Genomic DNA, 12,014 nt, shown 5'->3' with positions numbered 1-12,014 from the left:
CCTTTATAAGCTTTTTAAATAAGATTTTTTTATTGTTCTTTCTTTATCCCACACTATAAATGAATCCAACGTGTATTTAGTGGTATTGTTATAAAATAAGAACGGTTGTATTCGAACATCCAAGGCGTTAGTATATCATGATGTTTATGTAATCCGTACTACGTCAATACATAAAAAATACATTCGTCAAATAGTTGATAATATGTCATCTTTTGTCATATACAATAATTGTTGTACCTACAGCGCAGCCAACAGAAATGTTAATATTCTCACTTATAATGTACCAACAAAATTATAACGTATAATTTTACGATAGTTATAACTATCGTAACTAAAACTAAGCATGAGTACCCAAAAAGTAGCTTTTGGCTCAAGTTCAAAAAGGTTTGGAAAAATTACTGTCCATCCTAGTCTAGATCGAAGTGGACTATATACGGAAAGATCAATCGGCTGCGATCCATGCCTATACCATCCTCAATTCATTAGTGAAATATTTCGAGTCAATCGTTACAGAACAGTAGACAAGGACCCGTGGCGATATAAAACTGAACTCGAAGATTGGGCACGTAATTTAGGATATAGGAATCAAAAAATTTTAAATCAGAGAAAGTGGCAGAATTGTGTATTAGGCCCCGCTTGGACTGAAATAAAAGAACATCCTAAGTACGAACCAGCTTGCAAAAATGTAGGCTTCGGAAGAACTTCTAGATTTAAATCCCGTAAAACTTTTACACCACCTCCGGGTACTTATTACACTGCCACACCGTTCAAAGCACCGTATGGCCCACATTCTGATAAACCGTCCTTCGAGAGGGAAGAACCTTGCCGTTTTAAGGATACATTGCCAAAATGGTCTTTGGCGCCAAATCGCTATACCATCGTTGACAAAGAAAGTATTGAGCAGAAGTCAAAGAAAATTGTTTCCCTTCGTGGACCTTATGACCTATTTACCGGTAAACGAGATGGTACTACTATAAAAAATCATTTTAATACATCACTAAGGTGCGGAGCGGCGACATGGCCCCTAGCCTTAAAAGGTTGCTTGGAAACATACAAAAAATCACACTTTGGTACTATGAACAAAACTAATCGAAGTCTTCCTTATAGAGGACGGAATGCACTTGTTGATATATCGATGTGTGTGAAAAGACCGGAAGAGCCAGGACCAGCTCATTTAAACATAGATAAAACTAAGGTTTACAACAAAAACAAATATGCCTTTAATAGTAGCTACGATAAACCACCTGGGTACAAAAGAGTCGTCGTTTGGCCTGGCGTTGGTAGATATACTATTAAAGACGATAGTTGTGGAATATTTGGACAGGGGCATAAACATGTATTCCTAAGTCGCCAAGAAAGGACTATTGGAGCTATTTTACCCCAACCTATGAATTCATTTTAAATTTTTACACATAAAATTTCATAATATTCTTATTAAAATAGCGGTGTAGAAATATAAAACTCGCATTTTAATTACATCCCAAGTTGAGTAACATCATACCAAGATGTACTCTTGAGTACCTATAATCTCAAGACACAAATATTTAATTTTAAAATTTCTAATAATTTATTGTCGATATATTTTTATGATAGAATACAAAGCAATACAATTTTGTACTGAATTTCTAGGTATTGCTGGAGACCATTTGTTGCGCTAGCATCTCTTGTAGAGTTCAAAAAATGCCAACAATTTTTTGACCGTATTATTTGAGGCAATTTAGATTAGTTTTCGTGAAGAAATTGGTATAGCCTCCTTTGACTGTAGCTCTGTGTGGGTTATAACTAAAAGGTATGTTGGGTTTTTTCCCGATATCCAATGGTGTTCCTGTGGCCCTATAACGAGGGACCCCATAAGCATCGTCCATAACGATGATTCCAAAGCAGACTTTATCCTATTGCACCTGCATATACTTATTCTGTACTGTATTCCAATAAATCAAACAGTTTATTTGTAAGAACAGTAGAACTTGCTGATTCATAATGGTACAATATTCTTAACACTTCAATGTAAGATGTTAGAGGAAGAAAATAAAAATACTGGTTATCAATTATTAACATTGAGGAACAAATCTAAAAATATATGTTTACTAAACAACATTATTTTTTTTACTTTATGAACAATTTATAATACTTTACCTCAAAGGAAACAATCACAATTAATTTAGTTTTGCTCCCCAATTTGTTTATCTTGATCTTTATTATAAACAAAATTATAAACTAGCATTCTTTCAAAAATTTTGAATGCATTTGAAACATGAGCATTTAATATCAAACAACGATGTTAACATGCATACAGCCTACTAGGACTTAGTATAGACATTCTCACTTACAATTAATGTATCATTCAATTTATAAATTTATCTCCAAACAAAGTAAAGTTAATATGCAAATTTGTTTTTGAATCATTTATCAATTATTGGAGAAATATTTATTAGAACTTAAATAGTAGTGTTATAATATGAAAAATCAACTGGCAAAATAGCATAAACTTGGTATTTTCAATAAGGATTATCCTAGCTTCCTAAAAAGAAGTAAGGGTGAATTGAACGAAGTAACTTTCATTGTTACATCATTTGAATAAATTGCATTATTAAAATACACTATGTAAGGACTGACTTCAAAGCGAAGGGAAGTGTGAAGTCCGCTAAATAATATATTTAAATTTATAATTAAAAAAAATATATAAATATCGTTCAGCGAGAACGAAACAAACTTGACATGCATGACACGGGTGTAATTTTTAATTAATATCTTGGCTAATATTGATTATAAAGCATTCATCGTGGTGTTGTTCTTCGGACTGCTTTCCTTATACGTCGAGTTTGTCCTGGGGCGGAAGAACTGCCTACTTGGAATTGCGGTGACGACGCCCCAGTCAGACCGCGAATCCCCGACTGCTGTAATCAATTAAAATTAACACTAATAAAACTGTAAAACTACAAGAATATACTAGTGACTTAGTAGTTAAAGAAAAGAGAGTATTATTATGTTTATACTTTTAAAAATTTAAGATGTGTTCTCAGTTTTCATATCGAATCTAATCATTTTTGAATTTGTAATTTTGTTACATAGCTATTTTTTTAATTCTCCATCGGTTATGTTTTCCATGAAGATGGATAATATCAATAATTGTTATTTGTTTCAATGTTGAGTACGACTCCATAATTACACTAACTTAAAATGACTATGTACACAATTTTATTAACAATAATATTAATCGTAATATCGTACCTGAGAGAAGTTGAATACGGCAGGAGTAGAAGTCTGACCAGCAGAAAAATTGAAGCTCGGCATCTGCTGTGACGTGTCGCCAAATAAGATGTTGTTTTCTGCAGAAGCCCCAAGTGATTGTCCGAAAATCCCTACTGCGGTCCCACTAGTGTTTGTGCTTTGTGCTTGATTTTCATAAGTAGGCGTAGGAACCGCGAATGGATTAGCAGGAAGCACGCCGAACCCTTGAGACGGCGACTGTATCTGAGCGTTGTTACGTTGAAATGCGGTTACGTTGCTACATGCAGGACTAGCATTAAATGGCATGCTATTAAAGGCACACGAAGGCAATGCCAGATTTCGTTGATTTGTAGAGAGTGTTAGCGGTGGTGAAAATAAATTTGTAGGAGGCCAACCGCTGTTTTCATTTTGTTTTTGAGCTCCGAATAGTCCTCCTGTTGGCAATGCAGGTCTAGGCTGGCTTTGGTCGCTAGCAAACAGACGATTATCTGAGTTTAATACGTTAGGTACTTCATCGCCGTGTTGAAATGCGTTAGTACCATTGCCAATAATTACACCGCCCCCATTACCTGTGTCCACTGCAGAATTATTGTTATCCTGCGAAGCCGGCGTTTCAAATTTGCCTGGAAGAATTCCGAAATCTTTAACTTTTGATGAATTAATTTTATAATTTCCGAATTTAAAAGTCATCGTATTTGTGGAACCAATATTAATTGTATTCTGATTAGCAGTTGAACCAAAGTTAAACATTGAAGTGGAAGGGGCTTGGGCGGGTGAAAATGAATTCAAACTTCTTTCAAACAAATTATTCTCTGGTAAAGAAGGACGGCTTGATGTTTCAACTTTACTTGATTCTTTCTGCTGTAAATTATTCGGATGAGGATTTGGGTTGGAACATTCATTCATAATTTCAATTGTCTGCAATTGTGTGGTAAAAGTAGCAGAGTTTTGCTGCTGTCCATCATTGGGCAAAGCTGTTGGTGCCGGTTGTGGTTCTTCTTGACTTGGTTTTGTTACTGTTTGTCCTATTGTGTTCAGGGGTACCAATGACTGTGTTGATTCCGTTACTAACGACACTTGACGATTTTCAACGCTTTCCTCTTCCAAAATCACAGTCATATGTTCAATCTGAGGAGATTTATTGGAAGCGCTTTCTTTAGATCCTTTTAAATTGTTGCCTAAACTTTCACCAACTGAATTTATGGGAGTTAGCCCAAATGAAAATTGTGTAGGGGGCACATTATTATTTGTTTCTACTTCTTTTACAATTTCTTTATTAGATGCTTGGTTTGTGTTATTCAAATCAATTCCAAACTTAAATTTTGTATTTACAGGCACACTAAAATTAAACTTTATTTCCGATTTCTTAGTCCCTGGTTTCTCAACTTCACAGCACACACATTTGCTGTTATGTTTATCATTTCTTACTAGGCAAACATTGCATTCCCATTTATCATCTTGACCTTTTGTGACTTCTGCTTGTTTACTATTTAATGTTGCTGATTGTTCAGCACCTGGTTTTGTAGCATCACAGCAAATACATTTGGTGTTCTGCTTCGCGTTTTTTAAAAGGCAAACATGACACTCCCACGTTTCTTCTTGACTTTTATCATTTGTAATTTTATTAGTTAATGAAGAACCATGATTAATAGGTAAGCTAACAGGGTTGTTGTTTGTCTCAACTGGTGTAGAAGTTTTATTATTATCAATTTTGTTTAGAGGTTTTTTTCCACCACAACATACACATTTACTAATACTCATATCATTTTTAACCCAGCAATCTTCACATGTCCATTGTAATAAATTTGTAGTTTTTTGTACACAACGAGTGTTTACAAGGACTTCAGTAATGTTTTCGTTTTCACAACTACTGCATTCGATTGATATTTGGGTGGATGGTGCATTTTTAGATACAACATCATCGTCTGCCATGCTTGTGTCTATATCTTTGTCAGTGCTATCAAGAATAACTAAACAATCACTTTCAGTATTATCACTTTGTGCATCAGGAGCTTCAGCAGGTTTATTAAATTGAAATAGGGTGTTTTCATTCTGCAATGCTGCTGTATTATTTTCAGATGTTGACGCAGTACTAAATTGTTTTGATATGGTGAATGTAAAGTTAGGTAAATAATCTTTATTGATTTTCAAAGCATTTGATGAACAGTCACTTGGCAACGACGACGTAGAAGCGCGCCTTTTCTTTGATTTAAAAGTCTGATTATCATAACTTTTTCTGCCTGAATCCGAACTGAAAAAAACAAATATGTTTAATAATAACTTGCACTCTAGGTATAACGTGAACGTTTGGATGTAGACAAGTCTTATTTACTGACCGATTATGTGTATGTGCCGAATACTTAGTGGCACTACTCTGGGATGCCAGTAATTGTCTAGCAGTACTTGTGCTAGCCATCAGACCAGATTTCTTTTTAATACTTAATATTGTAGCAATGCTTGGCACATGAAGTTCTTGAGTTTTATTTGCTATAAATGAAGAAATATAATATTAAAAATGTATTAACTTAAATAAGTAAGATAATTGAAATAAAAACTCACATATTTGTTTGGAAGAGTTGTTAGACATGGAGATAGATAAATTGTTATTATTTTCGTTTCTGACAAAATATGATATCCTTCTAACTTCTTCTAATGGAGATGAATAGTTCTCAAGTAGCTGCATGATTCGTTCCGATGGACCACTCATTTTGCAATCAATATTGTCTACACTTTTATGAAGTCTATTTCCTGGCGTACTTCTTCTTACAATTGAATTTTGTGATATCACAGACAAATGGTTGGATGCTCCGCCGTATGTTGTTTTACCTGGATAGAAAGACGATCCTGGGAATAGTAAAATTATTTCTTATTACCTATTACTATAACTTTTGAAGGTTCTTTCATATTAAAGAGGTACACTGAAAAGTAATACTTGTCTGTATTTACGTGTTTTGGGAGTATTGGATTGTGATTTAAGCTTTAGCTGTTAAGGAAAAATAAATATTCTTTGTGTATATAGTAATATATTTAAATTGTCGCCGGTTACCTGAAGCTCCATTGATATCAAAGGAAGGTTTGCCATACTGAATCATCCTATTTTTCGCGGGCGAGGGGATAGAAGCTATATGTAGAAACAAAAATCCATTATGAAAAATATTGTATAATATTGTGGGAACTAGAAAACATACAATACAAATACACTACACTACCTGACGACCTATTGCGATCCACGAAAGTTTCTTTTGGTTTGACATTATCCTCTGAAAGCAATGAGCTTTTCAAGATAAATGACACCCGATTTACTGCGTCCTCTGGTGTAATTCCATTTGCATTCAATAAATCTTCGTGTTTACGTTTTAGTGTTAACTTTGGAGAATATAAAGAATCTGTGCTTGTACTAGCACAAGACTGTAACAAAGAAAAAAATATGTTTAGGTAGAATACCAATGGACCAGAAACGTAAAATACACTATGCTGTTAACATATTGGTTATATTAGGCATGCATCGATATGCCTTTCTGCCGATACGATACCGATACCAACGCTTATATTAAGTCAAAACTTACCTACCTTAATTTAAGTCACATTAAATTAAGGTAAAATATGTTAAGTTGTTAAGTTTTTAATTTTTATTAAAAATATAAATAGTCAAAACCTTTGAATAAGATTATTAGTCATTTATACTAAGAGTAATAATTAAAATAAATAACTGTTAAAAATTAAAATTAAGGTTGATAAGATTTTGGTAATTCTGTATTTTATTTAATTTGGTATTGAAAAAATACTACGCCCGATAGCAGTTAAAAGCCAACTATAGTTAATAGTGAAATGGAATACGCGGGGATAAAGCGGATGAGAGAGACAACAAACTGAATAAAAAGTGGGTATTCCTTGGGCATAGATAGCCTGTGCCTCGTTGTATATTAAAAAATATTTTATCCTCCTGAAAACGAGGGCAACTACAAAATTAAGCAAATTACAATTTTCTAATATGTGATTGACCCTCTCCTGAACGGTTAGAAACCACGTTGCTTGCTAAAAACGTATGTTGTATGGGTATAACTTTAAATATTAATACGATTTTATCGTATTAGCACAAAGTATCTTATCAGACGTTATGTCTATATATATTTATACCTTATCAAACTTAGTCAATTATTTATACAATTAATAATAATTTTAGTTTACCGAAGTTATTGGTTTGCATTTTGCTTATAATCCCTACAACGAAAATGAGCTCTAATAATATTATATAAAAAAATATAATTAAGTATTACTCTAACCAACTTAAAGCTACACAGACTATAAATAAATAAACTTACACATTATGTTTATGTTATGTTTAATACTTATTCATACTAAAGTGAAATTATTGTGTATAACCCGACATATTAAAAAAAACGTGTATTTCTATTTATGTACACGCATTAGAAGTTATACATTATTCACGTAACAAGAGAAAAAAATCTTCTTAAATTTTTTATCTTTCGCCTTATTCTACGTTTGTAGGAAAGAAGGCACATAAAAGGTATTTAATAATTTTATTTAATACATTGAAAGTTTTATATAATAAACGCATTATCATGTTAAATAAAGTTTATTCAAATATCACAAAAAATATTTCCTCATAATTAAAGAAATGGACAGTTTTTATTTTAAATAGTTGCCTATGCTAGCTTCACGGTTTGTTTTTTTGGAAAGGTGTGCGCGCGCATCGTAGAAATTTACTCTCATAATTTTTCCCTAATGAGCCAAAAGTATAACATCAAAATGGTAAAAGAAGCAATCTTATATATGGCGTTATGAACTGAATTTCTAAGTACACATATACTTACTGGTGTTGTTTTATAGTGATTTGGATCTTCGCTAAGTCGCCTACGTTTAGGTTCATGTGATATATTAGCAGAATCAGAAAGGGAAGATGATTGTGGGCGACAGAACCATTTAGTTATAGATGACGGTATTATTGCAGAAAAACATTCAGCCAATGTCTGTAAAAATGTATTTTAAAATTAGTATGTTTACAACAATGCTTCATTACCATCCCTAGCTTCTGAATTAGAATGAATGTTTTCAAAGGTCAATCAAATAGAATTTGGAAGAAAGCTATAACACATACAGTATCGAAATAAAAAGTCTTGCTTATAATACAAAAGCATGAACTTGTTGAATAGATTATTAGTTTAGAGTCCGACTCAACTAAATTATGTATTAAATCGCTGAAATTATTGTATTTTGATACTTGGAAATATTTACAATCTATATAATATATAACTATTTTTGTATAAACATAACCTGTAAATAATAGTTATATATTTCTGCTTGAAAGTTTTATAATTTACTAAAATCTAAAGAATATTGATTACACTTAGATGTTAGTCTTGTTCGAAAATCAAGTTAAGAATGAGTCACATTGTGAAATAAAGCTCTAAAAGACAAGATAATTTTAACCTCTGTATTCTTACTATATTTTCTTTAACATAAAATGTTTTCTTTTGTAAAAGAAAATATAGTAATTAGTAGTAGTATATATTATAATATAGTTATTTGTATTCCCAGTATTTCAATAAAAATAATGGCATTAGTATGCCGCCTGATAGAGAATGATGACATACTAATGACATTATTTTTATTCAAATACTGGGGATACAGCAATTATTATTAAAAATCCATAATTCATCCTATATAAAAATGCATAAATATCAATCAAGAAGCTTGCTTGCTCAAATTACAAGAAACGCCTGAGTCATTCCTTCCTCTAAACATCTTTCTGCTAATGTTGGTAGCCAAAGAATCAGTGTAGTTATAAAAACAAATCTAGGTCATTGCTACATCCAGGTACTAATAAAACTAATCTACATGTGCAGTACAAAAAGACAATGCCTAAAGTACCAAGGCCTCTATATTTACTAGTTGTATAACAGTAATAACATGATGTCATACAGAAGACGGAAATTTAAAAATATTATGTGAAATTATTATAAATTTATGATAATACATAGCTTCAATCCGGTTAAAAGTGATTTTTTTTTCTATTAAAAATAATTTAATAACCAGTGCATTTTTAAATAAAATATTCATCTATAATATGAATAAAAGAAAAGTAATTAATAATTTTATAATTGTAACACAATTTTATTGTAAAGTCACTGCATGTTAATATTAAACATAAAGTATTTTCAAATACCCTAAATTTGATTTTTTTTGGAAATGTCATAATAAGACCCCCAGTTGAAGTAGATTTACAGATATACCCGTCATTCTAGTTCAATTACGCTATTTTAAAACTAATTACCTCCTATAACTTGTACCTGTTTTTCATTTATGATATATGTGGGTATATAGTATATAGTTTCTATATTATACTTTCACTAATAAAAACATGTAGACTGTCACAATGTGATCTTGCAACAATTTTCCGTAAGGAGTGATATATGATATACAGATTTCGTTACAATGTTACATGTTAGAAAAGTATATACAAATTGTTCAAAAGGTGCATCAGATATATATCATTGGAATACATTCGCTACGCATAACTATCAAAATAATTCTGAAATAATTATGTAAAATTGTGATACTACGCGTGAATCTGATATCTGAAAAAAAACGCACTGAGCGGGAATATGCCGTCAACTTACTTTATTAGGGACCATCGATTTATCCTCTGCTTCTCGTATCTCTCTCGAATTCATCTTGTCAGGTTGATCAGTTTTTGCCACATTAACACCTAAATTTTCAATATATTCCATAAGCCCAACGGTCACGATGAACTAGGTACAAGGAAAAACGTGATACATCATGGCCTCTGCAAACGGTAAGTTCAACATAGGTCACAGACTAGAGAAACGCACAGCTTAAGCAGAATGCACTCGTCCATTAATCCACAGACTACAAATTCTAATGTCTTACAGAAAGTAATTTTAATAAGTATTTATAATGAAATGGCTAAAAGTCTCGTTACCCAGGCCATAAAATTAAACAAAAAACTAATTTTGAAATAATAATAATAATAAAGCCCATTTTTTCAAATCTTTACAAATGTTAATAATATATAATTAAAATTTGTTATTTTTTTTTTTATTACTTACAGATTCATAAGGTTGTCAATAAGACCCAGACTTACCCATTTTTTTTTTGGAGTACATTTAAATTTCAAAACAATATCACGAAATCAAGAGAAAGCATTTTAATTGAAAGACAGGACATTATGTTATGGTGCCAGCGATAACTTCGAAAATTAAAAAGTATCGAAGGGAAGGAAGGTATATTTATTACCAAGATACCAAGGTACCTGGATGAACAAAGGTAATTACAATTTTCTGTTTTCCACTGGCTTTAAACAGCCTGCAGAAAAAGGCAAATGATTAAGTATCGGCTATATAGGCGGGGAAGATGGATTCGTAGAAGACAGCTTATTAATATTTGAACCCAAAAAAGATTATCATCAACAGATGAATGCTGATTCCTTTGAGAAGTGGTTTAGGGGGTCTTGCCAAACCCAAATAAAAGCAAATTCCGTAGTAGTGATAGATAATGCCACCTACTCACTACTTCCCAGGAAACTAGAATCGCTGCTTAAATATATTGGACTAAACTTAGAACACAACTATAATAAGAATAGTGGCTAACGAGAAAAAATATTTCGCAAAAATGGTTAAAGGTTAGCCATTGTACGGCAGCACCAACAAGAACATTGCGATAAGTATGTTGTGGACGAGAAGGCAGCGCAGCATGGATAATTGTTTTACGTCTGCCCTCATACCAGTGTGAGCTCAATCCTATTGAGTTGGTATGGGTGCAAGCTAAAGGATGTGTTGCTAAAAATAACAAAACCTTCAAAATAACAGAAGTAAAAAAACTTTTTAAAGAAGGACTTCACATCACAGTAAAAAAAATGGAGTAGCTGCGTGTCTCATATAATTAAAGAAGACAAAATTTATGGTCTCGACCACATGATCGACAATGGTACGGACAGATCTATAATTAAATTATACATCTACAGTTTCAATTGCATGATGTCTTGAAAATAGGACAGCCTTACAAGTTTCCTCGCAATGGTTTCTTTAATGTTTAAAACACTCGGTATTCAATATAGGTAGTTACTATAGGAAGATAGTCGTCGATTTTTTTTTGGTATGTACAAAGCACGACTAAAACTCGAACCTCGTACCCGATATCGGCAATTTCGCACAGTAACTTTTCACTAGATAATCGAGGCAATTTCATTAATGCAGTAATGTTTTTTCAATCATTCACTTTGTCACAACACTATTTTTATTTCATCAAAAACTGACAACACAGTAAACGTCAACGTTGATTCCTTTTGATGTCTTTGTATATTTTTTCTTGCGTGTAGTTTCCCAACCTTTTACTTGAAAGTGGGATAAAGTTAAAACTATTACCCTTATATAAAAAAGAAGAAAAAGAAAAAAACTAAAATAGTGCATTTTACATTCTATTATGTACTTAAAAAAGATCAACATATATCCCTTGATTTGTTATTTTAGCGCGGTTTCTATGCTTGTCTTTTTTCTTAGGCTTATTTTATGGACATATACATAGATGAGAGAATAACATGTTAATAAGTCATAGTTTTAATGTTTTTAAATTGTTTTAAATTATTCTGCCACACTAAAATTACCAGTTACTATTTATTTTATAAATTATGTTATCATTTCATTTATTTCTTTTACAAAAGCTAAACTGCAATTATCAATTTTAATATAAGTTTAATGTTAGTTTTAACAGAAGTATAATTACAGATTCCAATACTAGATTTA

General features: G+C 32.0%; 2 protein-coding genes across 5 annotated transcripts; one reads left to right on the top strand and one right to left on the bottom strand.

Moving 5' to 3' along the window:
• Positions 1-201: 201 nt before the first annotated feature.
• LOC123718620 lies at positions 202-1,449 on the top strand. Its single transcript, XM_045675282.1, has one exon. It carries the CDS (start codon positions 344-346, stop codon positions 1,400-1,402), a length of 1,059 nt encoding a protein of 352 aa, XP_045531238.1. The 5' UTR covers positions 202-343; the 3' UTR covers positions 1,403-1,449.
• Positions 1,450-2,605: 1,156 nt separating this feature from the next.
• On the bottom strand, positions 2,606-10,053 carry LOC123718505 (nuclear pore complex protein Nup153). 4 transcript variants are annotated; one of them, XM_045675082.1, is made up of 8 exons: positions 9,873-10,053; positions 8,067-8,222; positions 6,441-6,639; positions 6,278-6,352; positions 5,791-6,075; positions 5,568-5,718; positions 3,232-5,482; positions 2,606-2,897 (listed from the first exon to the last, which is right to left on the bottom strand). In XM_045675082.1, exons 1-8 carry the CDS (start codon positions 9,981-9,983, stop codon positions 2,778-2,780), a joined length of 3,348 nt encoding a protein of 1,115 aa, XP_045531038.1. In that variant the 5' UTR covers positions 9,984-10,053; the 3' UTR covers positions 2,606-2,777. The 4 variants fall into 4 exon arrangements, with proteins under 4 accessions (XP_045531038.1, XP_045531039.1, XP_045531040.1 ...); XM_045675083.1 differs by having other exon boundaries at positions 2,606-2,894; XM_045675084.1 differs by having other exon boundaries at positions 5,791-6,057.
• Positions 10,054-12,014: the final 1,961 nt, after the last annotated feature.

The sequence above is a fragment of the Pieris brassicae genome, chromosome Z (genome assembly GCF_905147105.1).
Source record: "Pieris brassicae chromosome Z, ilPieBrab1.1, whole genome shotgun sequence".
Lineage (NCBI taxonomy): Eukaryota > Metazoa > Arthropoda > Insecta > Lepidoptera > Pieridae > Pieris > Pieris brassicae.
The sequence above is the reverse complement of the archived record's forward strand: the minus strand, read 5'-3'. Positions and strand labels throughout refer to the sequence as shown.